Raw genomic sequence first — 23235 nt, 5'->3', positions numbered from 1 at the left:
GCACGTTCACAACCCGCACCGCCGTGTCTGCGCACATGTGGGTCGCGATTCAGTGCTTCTGCGCATGTGCAAAGCACAATTTTGCGCTTCTGCGCATGCACCAAAACCCAGAAGTAACCGGTTCCGGTACTTCTGGGTTCGGCACGGTGCGCAACCCGAAAACGCATAACCTGAAGCATCAGTAACTGGAAGTATGACTGTACAAAAAATTAAACCAAATGTTTAAAAGCAGTAAGTTCTTCCTCAGAGGGAAAGATTTCTCCCCACTGGTGCAAGCAGGTAATTTTGGACTCTAGTCTTCGCAAGAACAGACAAACTGCCTTATACGGAGTCAGACCACTGGTGCATTTCCAACACTGACTGGCAGAATTTCAAACGGGAGCTTCTCTATCTCCCTGTCTGGCGCACGTCTCACACGGGACGCAAGCGACCTCCCTGGCACAGACGGAGCCTCCCCCCTTCTTTTCTAAACCTTGGGAAGTACCTTTGCCCCATCGCACCCTTTCCCCACCGAAGTCACAAGGGGATGAGGAGCGGGCGGCGAGCGGCTTCCGTTCCCTCCCGCCCCGTCAAACCGTGAGTCACTCGCACGCGTCTTTGTGTTGCCCTGTTTCAACCGCTGCCTCGCAGCCCCCTCATTGGCTGCGAGGGGCCGCTGCCCTCTCCCGATTGGCTACGGCGCGCCTGGGCGGGGGAGGCCCTCCGGCGGGGGCAGCCAGGGTCCGCCTGCCCGGGCATCGCGGCCGCCTCTATAAAGAGGCACGTCGGGGCGGCTTCTCCAGGAGACTTAGGCGGCAGAGCGGGCTTGCAGGAGCACCGGGAGACACAAGGAGAAGCGAGGCTGAAAGAGGCGATCCGGAGGAGAGGAGATCCAGAGGTCAGATCCCACCCCGTCTTTGGAGAAGCGCCGTCGAGGCCAGACGCCGGGATGGCGTCCGCCGCGCTGCAGATCCTGGGCTTGTCGCTGTCGCTGCTGGGCTGGCTGGGGGCCATCGTGGTGGCCGGCTTGCCCATGTGGCAAGTGTCGGCCTTCATCGAGAACAACATCGTGGTGGCGCAGAGCACCTGGGAGGGCCTGTGGATGAACTGCGTGGTGCAGAGCACGGGGCAGATGCAGTGCAAGGTGCACGACTCCATCCTGGCGCTCAGCCCCGAGACCCAGGCCGGCCGGGCGCTGATGGTCATCGGGGCGCTGCTGGGGCTGGTGGCGCTGCTGGTGACGGTGGTGGGCGCGCAGTGCACCAACTGCGTGCGCCCCGGCAAAGCCAAGGACCTGATCGCGGCGGTGGGCGGCGGCCTCTTCGTGGCCTGCGGCCTGCTGGTGCTCATCCCGCCCTGCTGGTACGCCAACATCGTCATCGGCAACTTCTACGACCCCTCGGTGCCGTCGTCGCGCAAGCGGGAGATGGGCGCGGCGCTGTACCTGGGCTGGGCCGCCGCCGCGCTCTTGATGGTGGGCGGCTCGCTCATCTGCTGCTCCTGCGCCCGCAAGGGAGACCCCTCGGCTTTCCCCGTCAAGTACTCGGCTCCCAGGAGGCCCGCCACCAACGCCGCCACTTCCAACGGGGAGTACGACAAGAAGAACTACGTCTGAAGGCGAGCCCGGCAGGGGAACTTCGACGGCGGCCGTCGGAGCCAGCGCAGCGGGGACTTCGCGGGGAGGAGCGGCGGCGGCGTTGGCGCGTCGAGTTTCCGAGGGGCGATCGCCTTGGCAGAAGACCAGCGCGCCCTCCCTCCCCTCTCCCTTTTAAACTGCTTTTGTCTCTTCTTCCCAAGAAAACTCTCTTTTGCGAAGAAAAGGAATCGCGCCCAGGAACTCTCCGTTGCATTTAGGACTCCTCTGGGTTTTGGGGTTGTTGTTTTTTTGGATCCCCAAATTGTACCGATTTCGTGCCGTCGCTTCTGAACTGGAAGCTTCGGGTGGGAACACACACACACACACGGTCTGCTTCTTTTAAATTATATGTAAATGGGAGAATTTGCACTCTAAATCAAGCCGGGCAAAAAGAAAAAAGAAAACATGTGTTTGGTTAGCCTTGGGAAAGTCATCCTGATTGTAAATATTCCGGGTTGGGGAGGGGGGGTTGCCTCGTTTTGTACTGTTTCAAATGATCCAAAGGGATTCGCCGGGTATTAAACGCTGAGCAAGCATTGCAGGAGTAATAGATCGTTTTAGAATTGGTTTTTTTTAATGGCTCCTCGAATTTGCATCTTTGGAGTAAAACTGGAGTATGGCTGTGATCCCAAGTGGTCTCAGTTCGGCCAGATGTGAAGTCAGTGGGATTGTGCAAAGGCTGGCTTGAGGGTCAGAGCTTCCCTGCAGTGGCGTAGCGTGGGGGGTGAAGGGGGGGCCGACGGCACCGGGCGCAACATCTGGGGGGGCGCTCGCACACGCAGCTCTCTGCCCCTACCTGGTTCACTCGGGGTTAGGGGGCGCAAATTACATGCCTTGCCCCGGGTGCTGACAACCCACGCTACGCCACTGCTTCCCTGTGTTCAAAGGGCAGGGCACTCATAGGGTAAGATTTCCTCCCTACACACCTGCCTTAAAAGTGTTGGGTTTTGTTTTTTAAAAAAACTTTTCAGTGTATGTTGTTAACTATTAAGCTGTGTGATAAGGAGGAGAATTTCACACTTGGATTTATTTTTTATTAATGACCGTGTCAGTATTTTTGCCTCTAAATAAAAATCCATCCCGGTTCCAAAAGTCTGGTCAAGTAATCAGTTTTTCAAGGTTTCAATTCCCAATTTTTCTTTTTTTCGTTTACATTGCACTCTTAATTTACAGCCTTGCTTTTGCATAAGCTTCGATCATTTCGGTGGGGTTGACACAGGAGTCAAGACTGGTACTGGATTCTACCGTTTTGTAACCTAAACTTAATCTGTTGTTCTGAGCAGTGTTTTCGAATCCAAGATCGTCAACTGTTTTATATATTGTGTATATTTATATAAATATTACAACTGCATGGTGGTTTTTTGGTCATTTTAAAGGAGGGAAACCGTATCTGCTCATGTTTACCAAGTGTCCCTGAAGCCGAATTGGGTTCCTTTTGTCTTTCTTGCTGCTTCCTTTAGTTCTGTAGGAACAACCCAGATGGGGTAAAAGCACTTTCAGACTGTGGCTATTTTGGGGTGGGATCCAGTCATGCCCAGGCAGGTTCAGGTCGCGCAGTGATAATCAAATGGGAGGTCTCCTTGTGCAACAAACCTACTTCCCTAGAGGATCAGGCCAATAACCCATGTAGTCTAGTCTTCTGTCCTCACAGTGGCCAACCAGATGTCCCAACGGGAAACTTGCAAGCTAGACGAAAGTGCAAAAAGCGCAGGAAACTGACAGGAAAATGCACTGGAAACTCTGGGATGGTACTATCCCATTGACGCAAAGTCCTCTACCCTCCTTGCAAACAAATGGGGATGAATGTTCAAGTAAAAGAGGTTGCCTGTCAATGTCCTAACAGGTTTAAGACATAATTTTGAGAGTAGGCTAGCAGGAGAGAGACCAACGCTTTCCCTCTGCAACCTTTGTGTGTGTTTGTGGCTGCTGTCCGACTCTTTTGAAACTTAGCCCAGCCTTCCTCAGCCTCAAGTTGTTTTTCATTCTGGGTGCTGAGTATTTGTTTAGTTTCAAAGCCCTGCTTGGCGGTGCAAGGAGATTAGTTCAAATCCGGCAGGGGTGGGGGCGGGTGGGCTGCAAGCTCAACGCTCCGATTTTAATAGCCGCCAACCGACCTCTGTGCGTCTGATTCTTCAGGGCATGAAACTGGCATCTCTTTTGTTGTTCACATGCCTTTCTCTGTGGGCCGGGGCACAATTCCTCCAGGAAAAGGTGGGTTTTCTTTCGTATGATTCAAATGCCAGAAGGGAAACTATTGTTAAAACTCCAGGTTTGAATGCATGTTACAAGAAAACAAGTTGCGTAGAACGTAACAAATGTTTCCGCTGAGTAAAATTGCTACAGCTCTTTGCTGGAACAGCTACAAATCTATCCAAAAGAATAGATGTGGCAGCAGGTCGTGACTTCAGGACAGTATAGATGTCTTATCCCTTAATACAGTCTTTGCCAACCTGGTACAGTCACACTTTGCTTACTGAACGCCTTGGAACTCGTACGTTTCCGCTCCAGAATGATGGAAAACCAGAAGTGAGGGTTGTGGTTTTCGAACTATTTTCGGAAGCCAAACATCCAGCACAGCTTCCTTGGCTTCCGATTGGCTGTAGGACGCTCCTGCAGCCAATCAGAAGCCACGTCTTGGTTTTCAAATGGTTCTGGGAGTCAAATGGACTGCTGGAACGCATTCTGTTCGAGAACCAAGGTACGACTGTACCCTCCAGCTGTTTTGGACTACAACTCTCATCAGGCTGTGTTGGATGGGGTTGATGAACATTGTAGCCCTGCAAAAGACAGATGGAACCAAAGGTTGCCTTAGGCTGAAAAGGATGGTGCCAGAAGTAGAAAATATACAGAAAAGAGCGACCAGTATGACAAAAGCGTTGGAGCACCTGTCCGATAAAGAAAGTCAAGCATTTGGGGTTTTTCAGTTTAGGGGAGAGACCACTGGTGGGGATGATAAGATTTTAGGCATGCAGAAAAGTGGGGGAAGGACTGTAGCTCAGTGGTAGGGCATCTGCCTTGCATACAGAAGGTCCCAGGTTCAATCCCTGGCATCTCCAGGGATTGAACTCCTACAATTCTGATTCTATGAAGAGTCTGTCCGAAACCCTAGAGAGCCACTGCCAGTCAATATAGACAATACTGGGCTGGGTGGACCAATGGTCTGAGTCTGTACAAGGCAGCTGCCCGTGTTTCTAAGTGGCTAGAAATTTCGGCATCTTTCTCTCCCTTCATTGTCAAAGTCTGGGTCATCCAGTGAAATGGATAGGCAGTAAATTTGAGGCACTGGCTTCTTATGAGTTAGTAGATTTGGATCCTCCTCTATCACCTGCCACAAGCTCAGACATCACTGTCAATTTCCAAGACGGTCTTCCAGAGAGGCATCATTTTTCATGGTGTAGGGTCCATGAAAGGTTGCTCTTGTTGGTTACACACACAGGTGTTTGCTGAGATTCTGAGCCAAGTCATACCATTATTTGTCACTCTTTTTACACTACACTACACACACACATTATTGGCAACCCAGTCCAGAAAAAGAGATTGGCATGAACAGGGGCATCTTGGAAGTGGTTTGCTGAAAAGTGAGCTGTAAATTTTTGAGGTTAAAAACTAATAACCAGGACTGTATTCAACATTCTCTGTCTGTTAACAGAAGGGTAGATTTAATGCTGCTCCCTGGAGGAATCTAATGCAATAGTTGCACTCGTGGAAACTCATGCTTAGAGGATTTCACAAGTAGGGTTGCCATATAAATTCGATTTCCTGCACTGGCAGACGGTTGGGCTAAATGGCCTTTGTGATCCCTTCCAACAATTCTATACCCTTCATTGCTGGTAGGCCTGTGCAATGATTTAAAATGTCCTTTTAATGATCTCTTCCTGTTGTTTTAAAATGTTTTTATTGTCTCTGTGCACTACCCCGATGTTCTGCGAAAGAGCGGTGAAGAAACACTTTGATAAATGAATAAAACAAAATAATATTAATGCAAGCTAGAAATCCTTTGCAAAAATGTCAGTTTCCTGTTTCGAACGTCGTCACTCCATGCCTCTCCACTTCATGCCAGACGAGATAAAGACATATTCCTGTTTGGTATTTCTAAGAATATAAGAAGAGCCTTGAAAGATCAGGCCAGTGGACCATCTAGTCCAGCATTCTGTTCTCACAGTGGCCAACCAGATGCCTGTGGGGAGCTCAAAAGCAGGACCTGAGAACAAGAGGACTTTCTCCCTCCTGTGGGTTCCAACGACTGGTATTCAGAAGCATCGCTGCCTCTGAGAGCCAGTGTGGTGTAGTGGTTAAGAGCGGTAGAATCGTAATCTAGGGAAACGGGTTCGCGTCTCCACTCCTCCACATGCAGCTGCTGGGTGACCTTGGGCCAGTCACACTTCTCTGAAGTCTCTCAGCCCCGCTCACCTCACAGAGTGTTTGTTGTGGGGGAGGAAGGGAAAGGAGAATGTTTGCTGCTTTGAGACTCCTTCAGGTAGTGATAAAGCGGGATATCAAATCCAAACTACTACTACTCTTCTTCTTCTCCTCCTCCTCCTCCTCCTCCTCCTCCTCCTCCTCCTTCTTCTGACTGTGGAGGCAGAGAGCTTAGTCCTTGTGGCTAGCCACAAGTAGCCACAAATTTGTCTAGTTGTCTTTCAAAGCCATTGAATTCTCCTGAACATCCTGGAGGTCCTGGGCCACAGAGAGGTTAGGCTGGCCTCAACCAGAGCCAGGGCTTTTTCGGCTGTGGCTCCGATCTGGTGGAACGCTCTGTCACAAGAGACTAGGGCCCTGCGGGATTTGACATCTTTCCGCAGGGCCTGCAAGACAGAGCTGTTCCACCAGGCCTTTGGCCAAGGCACAACCTGACCCTCTCCTTCTGTAATCCTCATAGAACTCTAGCCCAATGGTTGCCATCAATTTGATTTGAACTGATTTTAGAATGAATTGATTTTAGAATGCTGTATTATTTTATTGTTGTTAGCAGCTCTGAGCCCGGCTTCAGCTGGGGAGGGCGGGATATAAATATATTTTTTTAAAATTTTATTATTATTATTATTATTATTATTATTATTATTATTATTAAAGTGATGGATTTTGACCAGACCCTCGAGATGAAACCCCACAGCAAATCTACTTCAAACCTGGCTGGGTCAACAAAGCGGAAATTACCCAGTCAGCAGGCAAAGAGGAAAAGGAAACGCTCAGTCACAGGATGTTTAAGGCAGCATTTCCCCTTCCTGTCCACAGATGTATTTGCCTTGCATCTGCTCTTTGGAGAATACTCCAGGCTCCTCCACCCCATTCTAAGCTAACAATTGCATTGCATGTTTTTTTTATATAGCATAACACAATCAAAGTAGCTTACAATGATACCATAAACACACACAATGCCTTGCGGCACCTTGAAGACTAAAGGCATGTGCACATTAGCAGCTCGAAGCACAATGAGGTCATTTCCCCCCAACCCACCCCGGCTGTGTTTCAACCTAGGTTTCACATTGCTGTTCACAACATTACCTGATTTGTTTTCCCGCGCAAAACCTGATTTCCTCCCCATCCTGTGCCTGCAACCTGCAAAACTCTTATGTAGGGGTCAGCAAACTTTTTCAGCAGGGGCCAGTCCACTGTCCCTCAGACCTTGTGGGGGGGCCAGACTATATTTTTTGGGGGAGGGAAGAATGAATTCCTATGCCACACAAATAACCCCAAGATGCATTTTAAATAAAAGCACACATTCTACTCATGTAAAAACGCCAGGCAGGCCCCACAAATAACCCAGAGATGCATTTTAAATAAAAGCACACATTCTACTACAGTGGTACCTCAGGTTAAGAACTTAATTCGTTCCGGAGGTCCGTTCTTAACCTGAAACTGTTCTTAACCTGAAGCACCACTTTAGCTAATGGGGCCTCCTGCTGCTGCCGTGCTTCCGGAGCACAATTTCTGTTCTCATCCTGAAGCAAAGTTCTTAACCTGAAGCACTATTTCTGGGTTAGCGGGGTCTGTAACCTGAAGTGTCTGTAACCTGAGGTACCACTGTACTCATGTAAAAAAAACGCTGATTCCCAGACCGTCCGCGTGCCGGATTTAGAAGGCGACTGGGCCAGAGGCATTGACTGGCTTCACGGTTTTCCCCACATTGTGATTTCTGCATAACACACACACACACACACACACACACGATTTGGAATATATTGCCAGGTCAAAAAGTATGAAACCGCTATCACAATATGGACTTGGAACTGGTTTTGGACAATATATCAACATATTGCCCAACTGTACTCCTAAGTTTACTTATTGTTTGTAAAAGTATTGCTATATTGCCATATCACAACATATAAAGGAAGTGTGCAACCCTAAAACGCCATTCAAAACAATAGGAGGAATTCAACACAGTGCTAAGCAGATTGCTCCGTCAGCTTGCCTGATGGACCAACCTGCCCTCTTTCCCCCCTGCAGACCCCTCTCCAAGAGCCAATGGGGTGCACAGAGGGGAAAGCCCCATTGCACCAGTTTAAGTCCTTGCACGGGCTTCTGTCGGTGGGAAATCCCAGAGGATTGCTTCCAACAAAATTCTACTCCCGAGTAGACCCACTGAAATTCCATCCAAACGTTAAAAACATCCACAATTAAAATATACAAGACAACAAGGTAGTAAAAAAGCACATCAATTTAAACATTTAAAAGAGCAATTAAAACAACTTGGTCAAGAAGTTCAAGTTCAGGAGAATGTTGGTCTAAACAGGTGTATCTACAAGAGCCAGGAGCTTCTTCTTCTTCTTTGACGATCACTTGTAGCCAGGTAAGATTGTCTTCCATAAACACGGTTTTAACAGTGAGTCCATAAGTGACTGTGGAGGCCAATTCTGGATCCACAAGTCCTTCCACAGTGGGGACATACGTTTCTGGGTGGGACTTGATCATGGTGAAGGTTTGCCAAGCGTGCCTTCCTCTTAGCACTTTTCTGCCTTTCATCCTGAGTTTGAGCACCTTCAAAGCCCATGACACCTTTGGTAAAGGCTGTTCTCCAATTGGAGCACTTGCAGGCCAGTGTTTCCCAGTTGTCAGTGTTTATACTACATTTTTAAAGATTTGCCTTGAGACAGTCTTTAAACCTCTTCTGTTGACCCACCAGCATTATGCTTTCCATTTCTAAGTTCTGAATAGAGTAGTTGCTTTGGAAGACAATAATCAGGCATCCACACAACATGACCAGTCCAATGAAGTTGATGTCGAAGAATCATTGCTTTGACACTGCTGATCTTTGCTTCTTCCAGTACACTGGCATTAGTTGCCTGTCTTCCCAAGTGATGTGTAAAAAATTTTGGAGACACCGTTGAGGGAATCTTTTGAGGAGTTGGAGATGGCGTTTATAAGTGGTCTGTGTTTCACAAGCATACAGTAAGGTTGGTAGTACAATAGCTTTGTAAACAAGCATTTTGGTTTCCCTGAGAATGTCCTGGTCCTCAAACACTCTGCACTTCAATCGGGAGAAAGCTGCACTTGCAGAGCTCAGGAGATGCTGGATTTCGACATCAGTGTTGGCCCTTGTGGAAAGATAACTGCCAGGAGTTTGCCAATTCCAATAGATTTTCTCTTATTTCAGCAGGGGAGGGCATTCCACAGCACTGGTACCACTGGTGGAAGAAGCCCATCTCTGTGTTACCACAAGATCATGGGTCCATGGCAAAACTACATAAATTGTATGTTTCTGGTCAAAAGGCCATCGAACCCCAACAAACCTTTGCATGTTCTTGATGGAAGTTTGTTCATTTAGATTCCTCTGCAGGAGGGGTCTGTCTGTCTGACCTCTTCCCCTCCTTACTACAGTCTTCAGTTACAAGGGAAGGACAATTTCAGCCAGTACGTCATGGATAAAAGTCCCCATGGCAACTGGGAAGGCTATGAAGTTGCTTGGCTACCGGAGCTTGTTATACCATTTTGCCCCTTAAACACGGAGCAAGGCTTTCTGCAATGAATCAGTCCCAACAGTTTGCATTGTCTTGTGGCATTTTAGGATCTTGTTTACAACGTACAGTTTTCCTGTCTCCCCGCTTCCCCGGATCCTTTGTGCACATTAAGCAGCTTTTGGCCTGGCGTTCTTGCAGAGGAGGAATGCAAGGTTTGAGGTGCTATGAATTCAGTCCGGTACAGGGAAAGAAGTCGCGTTCACTCAAAGACCTGTGCATCCCGTTCCGTTTTTCAAAGCTTCAAAAAGTCTGCTTTGTTTGTTGCATTTATTGTTTCCTTTTGTGAGTCAGAAGGCTTCTTCTTTTGCTGCCTCAAACAGAATCACAAAAGAAGCGAGAGGCTGTAAAACAGCGGCTTCCAAACGTTTTGAGGGAGTGCAAGTAGATAAATAGGTCCTGGTGCCTGGGTCCTGCTTCCAGTAGACATCTGGTTGGCCCCAGGGAGAAGAGGGGGCTGGATTAGATGAGCCACTGGCCTGGTCTAGGAAGACTCTTCTTAAATTCTAAAGGGTATTAGACAGAGTCAGGAAAGGTAAGGCTATCAGTGACTCCTAGACACAAGGACCATGTTTTAGCTCCACTGTTTATCTCCACTCTTCTGCTCATGTCCTCCTTGCATAAAGGTAAAGGTAAAGGACCCCTGGTTTTTAATTATGGTGCTGGAGGAGACTCTTGAGAGTCACATGGACTTCAAGAAAGTCAAACCTCTCCATTCTTAAGGAAATCAGCCCTGAGTGCTCACTGGAAGGACAGATCCTGAAGCTGAGACTCCAATACTTTGGCCACCTCATGAGAAGAGAAGACTCCCTGGAAAAGACCCTGATGTTGGGAAAGATGGAGGGCACAAGGAGAAGGGGACGACAGAGGATGAGATGGTTGGACAGTGTTCTCGAAGCTACCAGCATGAGTTTGACCAAACTGCGGGAGGCAGTGGAAGACAGGAGTGCCTGGCGTGCTCTGGTCCATAAGGTCACGAAGATTCGGACACGACTAAATGACTAAACAACAAAGGACCCCTGGACGGTTAAGTCGAGTCAAAGGTGACTATGGGGTTACAGCGCTCATCTTGCTTTCAGGCCAAGGGAGCAGGCATTTGTCCACAGACAGCTTTCTGGGTCATGTGGCCAGTAGGACTAAACCGCTTCTGGCACAACGGAACACCATGACGGAAACCAGAGCGCACAGAAACGCCGTTTACCTTCCCGCTGGAGCGGTACCTATTTATCTACTTGCACTGGCGTGCTTTCGAACTGCTAGGTTAGCAGGAGCTGGGACAGAGCAATGGGAGCTCACTCCGTTGTGGGGATTCGAACCTCCGACCTTCTGATTGGCAAGCCCAAGAGACTCAATGGTTTAGACCACAGAGCCACCCACGCTCCTCCTCCTGGTGTGCTTCTCATTGGCATCAGGTGTGCCGCTGTGAGAACAGGATCCTGGACTAGATGGGTCATTGGACTGCCCCAGCAGGGCTCTTATGAGATCACGGAATCATAGGATTGTAAAGTATTTAAGAGGTCATCTGCTCCATGCAACCACAGTACCTATCTCCTATAAATAAATTCAAATGTGTATCCCATTTAGCGTAATTCAGTGTGGCTAGAAGTTCAGACACACATGCTGCACATCCCCACTTCCTGAACCAGGGAGGGGGAAACAAATGCTGGCTGCCTTCTTGAGCTGACCTGCTGAACTTCCTGCCATGTGAACCTTATACTGTACTCTTAGGGGTGCTGACTTCACTTCCTCTTCCTTCTTTTCTATGCCTCTCTTGTGAGACATCTCTCTTTTGAATCTCTCTCCATCTGAGATGCAAGAGCAGGGAAGGATCAGTGCATCATCATCACCTTAGTTAGAACGAAGATCTTTCCTCTATCAAGTTATGTATTTCCTACAATAAATGTAGCTGTATTATTTTCCAAACTCAAGAGTCTCAGTGTGCTTCTCCAGCAGGAATTCAATTTTCCATTCAGCTCCTGTCAGCATTTTAACTCCAAACAGCAAACATGAAAACCCAAGATCTCCTTACTGGGTGTAGGGCAGCAATTTGTGGAACTACCTCTTTTTAAAGAATTGTTGGAATTGCAGCTTTTGAGAATATGGGAAGTTCTTTGAAACTTTGGGGATTCCCAAGAGTTCTTGACTGCGAAACCCCTTCCCCCTCTGATTTTCTTTAGATTTTTAGTATAAAGACATCATGTCAGGTCTCTTGACTCCTGCTGAAAATGAGTAAATGAAAGCCACTTCTCTGGAAGCCGTTTCTGTATCTGTTTCAGCAGCATCTTTCATATGGCAAAGGACTTTTCTGAAGGTCTTTTCATAGCGTTCTCCTGCTGGATATCCTGTCTGCATCACTTTTATTAGAAGTAGGATATCTGTTGCATTAGCCAGGATAACCTTTACTCTAATCTACCCATTATAGACCTTTAACGGTGACAATAGCAATCTTTCATTTCGCAGTATAAATAAACCCAGCTGCTATCTCGAAACAGAAGGCAGAAATGAACAAGCAAGACTTGTCAAAAGATTAGAGCAATTTATACTTGCCATATTTCCTGCTATTATTTCTCTGGAAGCGGCTGCCAAGATACAGCCCACTGTTAGCATGTTGCCTGTTTTGCTTACATCTTCCTTCTCTTGTCCCCCCTCCCCTTTTAAATATAACACCCAAATGCAGCTGTGGTGAGTACTCTATCCAGTTAGCACAGCAGCCCCCGTGGGAGTTAATACTTAGGGAAGAGCAGCAACCCAGAGATAAGAGCATGTGCTTTGCATGCAGCGGATTCCAGGTTCAATCTCTGGCATTTCTAGGTAGAGATGGGAGCATCCCATCTGAAGTCCTGCAGAGCCATTGCCAGTCAGTGTACTGAGCTAAATGGACCAGTGGTCTGACTTGGTGTAAGCTATATCCATGGTGGCGCTGTGGTCTAAACCACTAAGCCTCTTGGGGTTGCCGATCAGAAGGTTGGCAGTTCAAATTCCCACGACGGGGCTGTAGCGATCACACAGGGTCCCCGGACGTTTCACCGTCTATTGATCCCTGTACCACCACTTTATTTCTCGCTGCCGCCACCCAGGCCCTACCTGGTACAATAGTGAGTCCAGTCAGGGTTAAATTGGAACATAAACTTATGTTTATTTATTGCAGTTTAACAAGCGTGTGGTTTCATAAACGGCATCGGTCAATTACAATCATAGAGTGCCTATCCAGACCTATAACTTTCGCTACCTGCTCTCACTCACTAAACCACCTCTCAGATGTTTACTTGTCTTCCTAGCTCCTAACTGTTCCTGACTCAGCTTATTTCGCTACACTAACTCAACCTACCCACAGACTCTATCCCAATTCACTCCCACTCCAACCAACCACCCAACTCCCAACGAACTTCCCCCCTTCGGCCCTCCCATAGCTGGTTTTATAGTCCCTCTGACTCCACTCCCTGGGTTCTGATTGAGTAACCTGTTTAACTAGTTCACCTCCAGCACTCTCATATGTTAACGTCACAGGGGTGAGCTCCCGTTGCTCTGTCCCAGCTCCTGCCAACCTAGCAGTTCAAAAGCACGCCAGTGCAAGTAGATAAATAGGTACCGCTGCAATGGGAAGGTAAATGGTGTTTCTGTGCTCTCTGGTTTCCGTCACGGTGTCCCGTTGCACCAGAAGCGGTTTACTCCTGCTGGCCACATGACCCGGAAAGCTGTCTGTGGACAAATGCTGGCTCCCTTGGTCTGAAAGCAAGACGAGTGCCGCAACTCCATAGTCACCTTTGACTGGACTTAACTGTCCAGGGGTCCTTTACCTTTTATTTCCCCCTACCTTTTTATATATTCCTATACATAGGCACCTACTCCCTGGGTGCCCAAGCACCCACAAAATTCCCCATGAAGGGGCCGGGCACCCACAAATTTCAGTGCCAGGGCCATGCACGCTGCACGGCACCCATGGCACTCCTGTTCCAATGCCACCTCTTTTGGTAGACTGATTTTACTACCCCGGATAAAGCTAGTGATTGATTCAAATACATGAAACTATCTTGTATGCAGGCCTGGTTCTCACAGATTAAAAGTGTCTAGGATGAACTATGTTATGAACCTGGGGGTGGGGCTCACATGGCTGAATGGTCCTCCCTAGAAGAACTAAGGCTGCACACTGAAAGCTAGCAGTTCAGGAGACTAGGCTGAAAGGATCCTATAAAGTGCTTAGCAAAGTTGTCATTGGAGCATTGATTCTGATGTAACCAAAAGGGCACCATTCACACACAAGAGGTTGAGATAACCTCAGGGGTTATAGAAGTGATATAAAAATTTGCAGGGTGGAAACTTAGTTGATGCTGAGTGTCTGTTGTGGGGAGGAAGGGATGGGAGAGCAAATGAAAAAGCAATGACTGCTGGCTGGCACATTGAAAAGGAGAACTCCACAAGTACAAGTCTCACTTAAGGCTCCCAAATTTATGATCCCTGTTTAATCACCCATTCCTATTTTTGCCTTTTTGGTTCTTCTTCAACATTTTGTTAGTGTCACGCTTCAAATTTCAGTTCCTGTTCAGAGTTCTTAGAAGTTAAATCTTAGAGAGATTTACAGGAATCCAGGAATGGCCTCGTAAGGGATTTTTAAAAAAACAACCCATGATGGTGATGATTTATTTCATTTACGAATTGCTTCCCGCCAGACACCCCGAAGCAATTTACAATAACATATGTAAAAACAGTTAGAACAAAACAATTATAAGTATAAAAACAGTTTCAAGCAATAACGGCCCATACATAAAATCGATTCAAGTCCAGCAGACAGCAGCTGGGATAAAGATTTTTAGAAGGATTGCATTTGGACCATTGTTTTTTTAAGTGTAGAATGAAGGTCTGGTGGTGGAGGGAAGCAAATAAGCAGGGATGTGGCAACAGACATTTATAAAATTACGTGGTGGAAAGAAAGTGGAAAAAGTGGAAAGTGGTTTTCTCTCTCCCCCATAATACTAGATCAGGGTTTCCCAAACTTGGGTCTGCAGCAATGTTTGGACTACAATTCCCATCATCCCCGACCACTGCTAGCTAGGGATGATGGGAGTTGTAGTCCAACAACAGCTGGAGAGCCAGGTTTGGGAAACCCTGTACTAGATCATCCAATGAAACTGACCAGCAGGAGGTTCAGGACAAACAAAAGCACTTCTTCACACATCACAGTTAAACTATGGAACTCACTCCTAACAGGAGGCAGTGGTGATCCCCAGCTAGGATGGCTTGAAAAAGATTGGACACATTCATGGAGGACTAGGCTGTCAATGGCTAGTAGCCATGATGGCTGTTGCTCTGCAGCCATTATCAGAGGCAGGAATGCTTCTGAATCGTAGTTGCTGGAAACCACAGGAGTGGGGAGTGGGGGCTCTTGTGCTCAGGCCCTGCTTCCACCTGGTTAAAGGTACAGTGGTGCCTCGCAAGACGAAATTAATCCGTTCCATGAGGCTCTTCGTATAGCGGTTTTTTTGTCTTGCGAAGCAAGCCCATTGACAGCTTAGCGGATTAGCGCTATTAGCGGTTTAGCGGCTTTTAGGGATCAGCTGTTAAGCGGCTTAGCGGCTTAGGAAAAGGGGGGGAAAAGGGAAAAAACCCCGCAGGAACTCGCAAGACATTTTCGTCTTGCGAAGCAAGCCCATAGGGAAATTCGTTTTGCGAAGCGCCTCCAAAACGGAAAACCCTTTCGTCTAGCGGGTTTTCCGTCTTGCGAGGCGTTCGTCTTGCGGGGCACCACTGTAAAGAGACCCCTGACCATTAGGTCCAGTCGTGGCCGACTCTGAGGTTGCGGCGCTCATCTCGCTTTATTGGCCGAGGGAGCCGGCGTACAGCTTCCAAGTCATGTGGCCAGCATGACTAAGCCGCTTCTGGCAAACCAGAGCAGTGCACGGAAAAGCCGTTTACCTTCCCGCCGGAAGGTACTTGCACTTTGAGGTGCTTTTGAAATGCCAGGTTGGCAGGAGCAGGGACCGAGCAACGGGAGCTCGCCCTGTCGCAGGGATTCGAACCGCTGACCTTCTGATCGGCAAGCCCTAGGCTCTGTGGTTTAACCCACAGCGCCACCTGCGTCCCCCACAGCGCCACCTGCGTCCCTCCATCTGGTTAGCCACCGTGAAAATAAGAGGTTGGGCTAGATGGGCCATTGGCCTGATCTAGAAAGCTCTTATGTTCTTATCTTATGTGTGATTTTTATGGAAGCCACCATCACAAGTTGTGGGGGCAGCTACTGTGGCTTAGATAGCATTGAAAGAGAACTGGGCAAACTCCTGTAAGGAAAAGGGTGTCAGTGACTCAGATAAAGCTCCCAGACAAAGAGGCGTTGTGCTGCTAAGCTCCAGTTGCTGAGAACAAGGCCAGGGGGGCAGTTGCCTTCATGTCCCGACTGTGAGCTTCCCAGGAACATCTCATGGGCTCTTCTGCCCCACAGGAAGCTAGACTAGATGAATCACTGGGCTGATGCAGCAGGTCTCTTGGTAGGTTTCCTTGGCATCAGGAACTGGTTGTAAATGATTGTTTAAGGCACAGCAGGAGTACACAGAATCATCGTATATTTCCACTTAAAAGGAGACTTTTTAAAAAAGGTAGGGGAGCTGCATCATCCATCACGAAAAGCATCAAAGGGAATGTCCAACGGGGACCAGTGATAACACTGGTTCACATTTTGTGCATCGGTCACAACAGCAGGTGATGTGCTATTTGGAGAGAGCATCACTTAATTCTTACTTAGCAAAGGTTCCACCTTTTAATGCCAAATCCGTTCGACAGAAGCGGTTCCTTGCAAGACTGTGTATTGCGAGCAACGAAGGAGCATCTATTGTGCATTTATGTTTCACAAACATAATTATGTAGAACACCTTCCATTTTCTCTTCTTTTGCAAGACTTTTCAGGGAATCTTCTACCTCCAGTCTTCAGGGTGAAACCTATCACTTGGTCTTCTTACAATGCAGGACTGCTGCCCTTTCAGGAAATGCCTAGCTGCTTACACTGCCTGAAGAAGTAGGTGCCTTGCTAAACAAATTTAGGATGTGGGGAGGCAATGGGCCCAGAGCCATTGTTCTCTATTTCACTTCACATGCTAGGAAGAAGTCCATTGACTATATACTATACACAGATACTGAGATTCCCTCCTGATCTCAGAAAATCAAGCCAGATTTGCTTCTGTTACATCCCCCATTAGCTCTTTTTCTGTATACAGTGGTACCTCATTTTAAGAACAGCCCTGTTTATGAACTATTCGGTTTAAAAACTCCACAAAACCGGAAGTAGTGTCCCGGTTTGCAAACTTTACCTCGGTCTAATAACAGAATCTGAATGGTGGAAGGGCACCGGAGGTGGGAAGCCTCATTAGGGAAAGTGCGCCTCAGTTTAAGAACAGTTTTGGTTTAAGAATGGACTTCTGGAAAAGATTAAGTTCATAAACCAAGGTACCACTGTATTTTGATTGCTCATGTTGTTGCTTTGGGGGGCGGGCTTTCTTCACCGCTGTGTATCAGCTGGAAACTGGATTCCCACATACAGTGGTACCTCGGGTTACATACGTTTCAGGTTACAGCCTCTGCTAACCCAGAAATAGTACCACGGGTTAAGAACTTTGCTTCAGGATGAGAACAGAAATTGTGCTCTGGTGGCACGGCGGCAGCAGGAGGCCCCATTAGCTAAAGTGGTGCTTCAGGTTAAGAACAGTTTCAGGTTAAGAACGGACCTCCGGAACGAATTAAGTACTTAACTCGAGGTACCACTGTACTGTGTAGTATACTGTGGAAGCAGAGGAATAGTTTGGCACCCAGTTACCAACAATCACACAGGATGCAGAGTAGAAAGTGGAAGGCAGGCCTCATAGTGCCCCACTTCCTGCCCCACCCATGCAGACAGAGGCTCCTATGTGCAAATAATAAACAGATCTCTATTCAGGTCAGTTACAGTACAGGCTTGGCAGCAGACAGAGTTCAGTAGTCACGATTTAGGAGTTCAAGATGCTCAGAACTGGATGGAAGCAACAAAAGCGTCCTGACGGTTTCCACGCCCTGCCATGCTTTTAATGATGAGGCATGACCTGCTCTTCAGTGAGACTTTGCAGGAAGCTTGGGATTGCGAACCACACTCCTCCAGGATGGGAAAGTCGGCTGCTCCCACCTGATGGTTTCAGGGTTCCTAAGCCTTTAAAAAGGCCAGCCCTAGACTGCCATGTGCTGGTTCAAAAATTACAGCCGGTGCAGAATGCAGTGAGTCGCACTGCTGGTGGAAAGTAGGCGGTCAGGACTTATGGCGCCAGTATGAGCATAACTGTACTGGCTGTTTATACATTTCTCTGCCCAATTCAAGGTCTTGCTTTTCACTTTTAAAGGCTTCTGTCTCAGAACCACAATAGCTGACTGACCACCTTTTCCAACAATGGTGTAGTGATTATTGTTTGATTAGGACCTGGAATAGGGACATGGGTGGCGCTGTGGGTTAAACCACAGAGCCTAGGGCTTGCCGATCAGAAGGTTGGCGGTTCGAATCCCCACAACGGGGTGAGCTCCCGTTGCTCTATCCCAGCTCCTGCCAACCTAGCAGTTCGAAAGCACTTCCAAGTGCAAGTAGATAAATAGGTACCACTCTGGCGGGAAGGTAAACAGCGTTTCCGCGCACTGCTCTGGTTCGCCAGAAGCGGCTTAGTCATGCAGGCCACATGACTCGGAAGCTGTACGCCAGCTCCCTCGGCCAGTAAAGCGAGAGGAGTGTCACAACTCCAGAGTCGGCCACGACTGGACCTAATAGTCAGGGGTCCCTTTACCCTTTAGGACCTGAAATACCAGGGTTCAAATCTTCTCAGCCATGAAACTCACTGGGCAACTTTGGGTCCACCGTTGTCTCTCAGCAAAACCTGCCTCACGGGTTGTTCAGAGTATGAAGCACATACACCACGTCAATGGGACCTAAGATAGTCTGGATCCAACTCCATCGCAGAGAGGGGAGATCCAAATACCTCTGCCCATTAAAAACAAAAAGCCTCTTTCCACCATTTAACTCCGGGGAATTTACTTTCATTTAATCAGTCACTCGAGCTTGTCAGGCGAAGAGCGGAGACACCTGCCATTGAGTTGGAAGGAATTCAGGGAGACAGGCAGTGCTTGGTTTGTTTTCATTTGATTTAAAGCTAAAAAAGAAAAAAGAAAAAGTACCAGCAAAGGAACAGGAGCAATTATGCCACATAAAGGTATCTCGTCTGCTCTGGAAACCTGGGTATACTACTGCCTTTAGCAGATGATGGCTAAAGTATGTTGTTGCACAGGGCCACTGTGTTCATTCTAGCATACTCTCCAATACTCTCAGGGATATGCTTTTAACATTTATATTTTTCATTCCTGGGATCACTTTGCAAGTTGCATTCCCTCTACTATTCATACATTCGTGAAGGCTCTTTGCCTTGTGTGTGCTGCATTAATTTACTCTCCATCCATCCACTAATATAAAAGCTGGAAGAAAGTTTGTTTGCTTAAATAAATACCAGATAAATCATAACTGCTGTATCTCACCAATGGTTTGGAACAGACATCAGTTGGGTTGGGATGTGGCTCAGCATCCAGCCCCTTTGCTCCTCTTCTTGATGCAAGTGAGCAAACAAACCAGAAAGCCTTCCACTAACTTCAGCTTCCCATCTGAGCTCAGATTTTCACTTCTTGAAATATGGCAGCCCTAGGTCAACAGTCTCAGAAAAAGCCAAGACATTAAGCCAACGGCCACGGCTTCCTTCTTTCCACCCTATTTGTGGGCTGAGAAATGGAAAGGGCAGGGCGAACTGTTTTAATGAACTTCTCCACAGAGGAGAATAAATTCTCCAACAAATTCTCAGTGGCAGTAACTACCTCTTTTCCCCCTGAAGGATTTTAATTTTTTTGCTGCTGCTATAAAGGTGCCTATGTTGGCAGCCTGGGCTCCATTTCACATCCTCCGAAATGTACCGGACTAAGCATCATTGTGAGGGACGGTGGCAAGGGAAATGAAAATTGCAACAAGACTGGTGGCGCATAGTTGAGAAAATTCTGCAGAAAGTAGCCTTTTTCCAAGAATGGGTTGACAAAATTAAATATCTCAAAAGTTTCACAGAAACCTCCAATGGAAAGCTTTCTTCTTATTAAACACATCAGTCATTCACTCTAGAGTCACAGCCAAGAAAACTCCTAAAAGGCAGCAGAGGTGCAATTAAAAAGGGGTGTCTGTAGAAGCAGAGCATTTACTTAGAGAGGTTCCGGAAGGCCTGGTTAAGTTACTATCGATGTTCTTGGGAATCAGAAGCCGTGTGCTTCCCCAAAACAGCCAGGATAATTAATATTTGGTCTTTGACTCACTTCTTTCACTGTGCCAAATTACAAGTGGTAGTTATGGAACTGAAATACTTGCAATGACTGGAGCTCAGCCTGCAATCAAGGAAAGGGCTCCCCCCACTGAATTCACATTGTCCTTCTAGTACTTAACACTTATTAATGTTTCCTGTTGGCAAAATTTATATTTCTAGAATGCCAGAAGTTTTTAAGGACGCACTGTATTTTAAGGCTTCTGTCCAGAATCAGTGTTGGTCTCCAAGTGTGATTTTTTTATTTTATTTTTTGCAAGATAGAAAACTGTGGCCAATGAAGTAATTTTCCATCCAGACTTTTAATGCACAACTGTCAAAACCGGTTGGCCTAGAGGCAAGCAAAGCACAATTTTAAATGCTTCCTTACCCTATGCCCAAGGGCTAAAAAATGTGACTACTTTTGCTGGTGTAGAATCTACACTCTAGATTATGGGTCGGATCAGGCCCAATTGCCTTCTAAATCCGACCCGCGGACAGTCCGGGAATCACAGCGTGGATCGCCAGCGCAAGAGTTCTTTCCCTCTCACGGTGGAGCCTCCTCCTCCTCCCTCCTCCTGGCTTCTCCCCGCCCTGCCTAGAGGAGGAAGGGGGCTGGGCTTTGTTGCTGCCAGTCCCTCTCCGGAGCCCTTTCGCACACCGCTCATCATTGTCCCACTGCCACCACCATTTGCAAGACACAGGAGCCGCAGTTAGCTAAGCACCCCTCTCGAGCGGCCACCATCTAAAGCAGCCCCTCTCCAGAGCCCTTTTGCACGTCGCTCATCGTCCCTCCGCTGCCATTCACCCCCCCCCAAAAAAAATATAGTCTGGCTCCCCACAAGGTCTGAGGGACAGTGGACTGACCCCCTGCTGAAAAACTTTCGGGACTCCTGCTGTAGATGCTATTGGAGTCCACTGAACACTGGGGCTTCTCATGCACTTGTCACATGATAGCATGCCACAGTATGCGAATAGCATTCAGTTATGAGAACTCTCACCAATGGATGAGGTTCACCACCTCAACTACAGTTTGCACAGACTACACCTAAGGCTGTGGATCCATGCACTGGCTCCCTGCTAAGCTGTTAGGAAACTTGGGAGCCATGCTTGCATGTTCCGTACTCAAATGCTCTCTGCTTCCCAGAACAATTTCTTTAACTGTGGCTATGAATTCTGTCCGCTTAGTGCCAACCATTTTTTGTTTGTTTCTAAAGCAGGGTATTTAACCATACAGTGGTACCTCGGGTTACAGACACTTCAGGTTACAGATGCTTCAGGTTGCAGACTCCGCTAACCCAGAAGTAGTACCTCAGGTTAAGAACTTTGCTTCAGGATGAGAATAGAAATTGTGTGGCGGCAGCAGGAGGTCCCATTAGCTAAAGTGGTACCTCAGGTTAAGAACAGTTTCAGGTTAAGAACAGACCTCCAGAACGAATTAAGTTCTTAACCCGAGGTACCACTGTAGTTTGAAACAGGTTCTAGGTCCTGGGTTAAGGTTGGGGAAATTATTTATCTATATTTCTTGCTCTCCTGGCTTTCCTCAAAAGAACTAAGGATGGTACTTCTTTCCCTTGCCTAAGACCAAAAGACTGTGGCTGACCCAAAGTCACCCAGTGAATATCACAGCTGAGTGGGGATTTGAATGTGGGGCTCCCCATCGTCTGATGCTTTAGCCACAGTTCTACAACAGAATTGCTCCTGGGAGGCCGCATTCCCAAGGTGCATGTTTGCTTACACCTGAACCAGCATTATACCCGAACCAGCTCAATGTGCATCCTTCTCAGGTTATCAGGTATCCTTATCCTATTGGAAAGTCTAGAAATAACAACAATACACACGTTCAGGTGAAGGCACCTAGTTCACACCTCACACAATGCATCTCTGCCCATTCCCCATACATGAGCCACTGTTCCCATTAATGAGTCAACTGGCCAGCTCGCAACATGAAACAGAATGGAGAATTTCTTAGCTTTTTTCACCCCCCTTTAAATCTCAACATACCTAATAAGTACAGCAAATAATTAAGAATTGTCTATCACAGCAAACAAGTATTGTGTGCAGGGGGAAAATATTTGGCAGCTCCTACATAATCCTTTGGGAATGTCTCTTTTTGCATTCAGACACCGCAAAATGGAATGCAGATGCATAATAGGGCATAAGCTGATTTGTTAGTGCCTTAACTATTTTGTTTTTTAAACTTCCAGCCGAAGCCAAAAACATCAACATGAACATACAACTATAAAGAATACTATAATTTTTCCACAAAAGAAAGTTCAGTGCTCTCAAACCTGCCTCCTCTGAACGATAAAGAGTTGAGTCTGAAGAAATAAAGGTAATTCTTTTTCATATTGGATGGAAGAATGTAGGAGGAAAATGCACACTGGCACCTCAAAGCATCCATTTTCCAACATTCACTAGGAGAGCTACATCATTCTGGTAATTTCCTAGTAATGTCACTTTCCCAGAAGGAATGTTATGAAAATAATAATAATAATAATAATAATAATAATAATAATAATAATAAATTATTTATACCCCGCCCATCTGGCTGTGCTTCCCCAGTAATGTTATAAAAGGTTTATAACCTATTGCATCAAACACATGTAGTTGGGCGAGGCATGGAATAATTGCCTGAGATTCAGTCTCTCTCTCCCACTATAAGAGCTGCTGCCACCAACGGAAAGCTTTTGATCCTGTGGAGAAATCTTACTGGCGCAATCAGGAGACAATTATAATCAATTCATGCCTCCCCTCTAAAGCCCTGTGTACCCTAAAAATCTGCTGGGGCAGCTTGATATTCTATTGAATAGTATGGAAGGTGACATGGGGGAAAGGAAAAGGGGTGGAAACTCCTCCCTTCTTCTGATGGCAGAGTACCCTTTAGTAGATCTTTGCTCAGGGGATGTTCCTGTTGCCAGAGCAACATCTGGATTGCTGCTATTAAAAGTTTTCAAAATGATTGTTTCGGTGCTAGCCAGGCAAATTGTTTGCCCAGAAGTGCCTGGGTGGGCAAACATGCCTGCAGCTAAAATTGAGACCTGGAGTAGATTCTTTAAAGCCCTAAACCAAGTTAGTTTAGGGCCCCCTTCCATATACTGGGACTTGAACAAGCCTTGAGATTGCCATTAGAGGCTTTGATGTCTGACCCATCATTCGTAAAAGAGATAACTGGCGAACAACTCATCCATAGCAGCACTGAAGTTGTAGAATTCTCTCTTAAAAGAGGTTCACCAAGGTCCCTCTTTCTCTTTTTAAGAGGTTGCTGAAAACCCTTTAAGTGCATCAGGATTCTTATGATTGATTTTTACTGTTTTTATGTTGTTTCCTTTGCTTTTAATGT

General features: G+C 47.1%; 1 protein-coding gene across 1 annotated transcript; it reads left to right on the top strand.

Moving 5' to 3' along the window:
• The first annotated feature begins 766 nt into the window (after positions 1-766).
• On the top strand, positions 767-2966 carry CLDN5 (claudin 5). The gene has a single exon (XM_079957235.1). It carries the CDS (start codon positions 929-931, stop codon positions 1592-1594), a length of 666 nt encoding a protein of 221 aa, XP_079813361.1. The 5' UTR covers positions 767-928; the 3' UTR covers positions 1595-2966.
• The last annotated feature ends 20269 nt before the right edge of the window (positions 2967-23235 follow it).

Source organism: Podarcis cretensis (genome assembly GCF_951804945.1).
Source record: "Podarcis cretensis genome assembly, chromosome: 16".
Classification (NCBI taxonomy): Eukaryota; Metazoa; Chordata; class Lepidosauria; order Squamata; family Lacertidae; genus Podarcis; species Podarcis cretensis.
Note: the sequence above shows the minus strand (reverse complement) of the source record. Positions and strands in the feature narration are given on the sequence as shown.

What these genes read in the sequence shown, in the direction of transcription:
- CLDN5 (XM_079957235.1), top strand. Translation starts at nt 929, where the DNA reads ATGGCGTCCGCCGCGCTGCAGATCCTGGGCTTGTCGCTGTCGCTGCTG.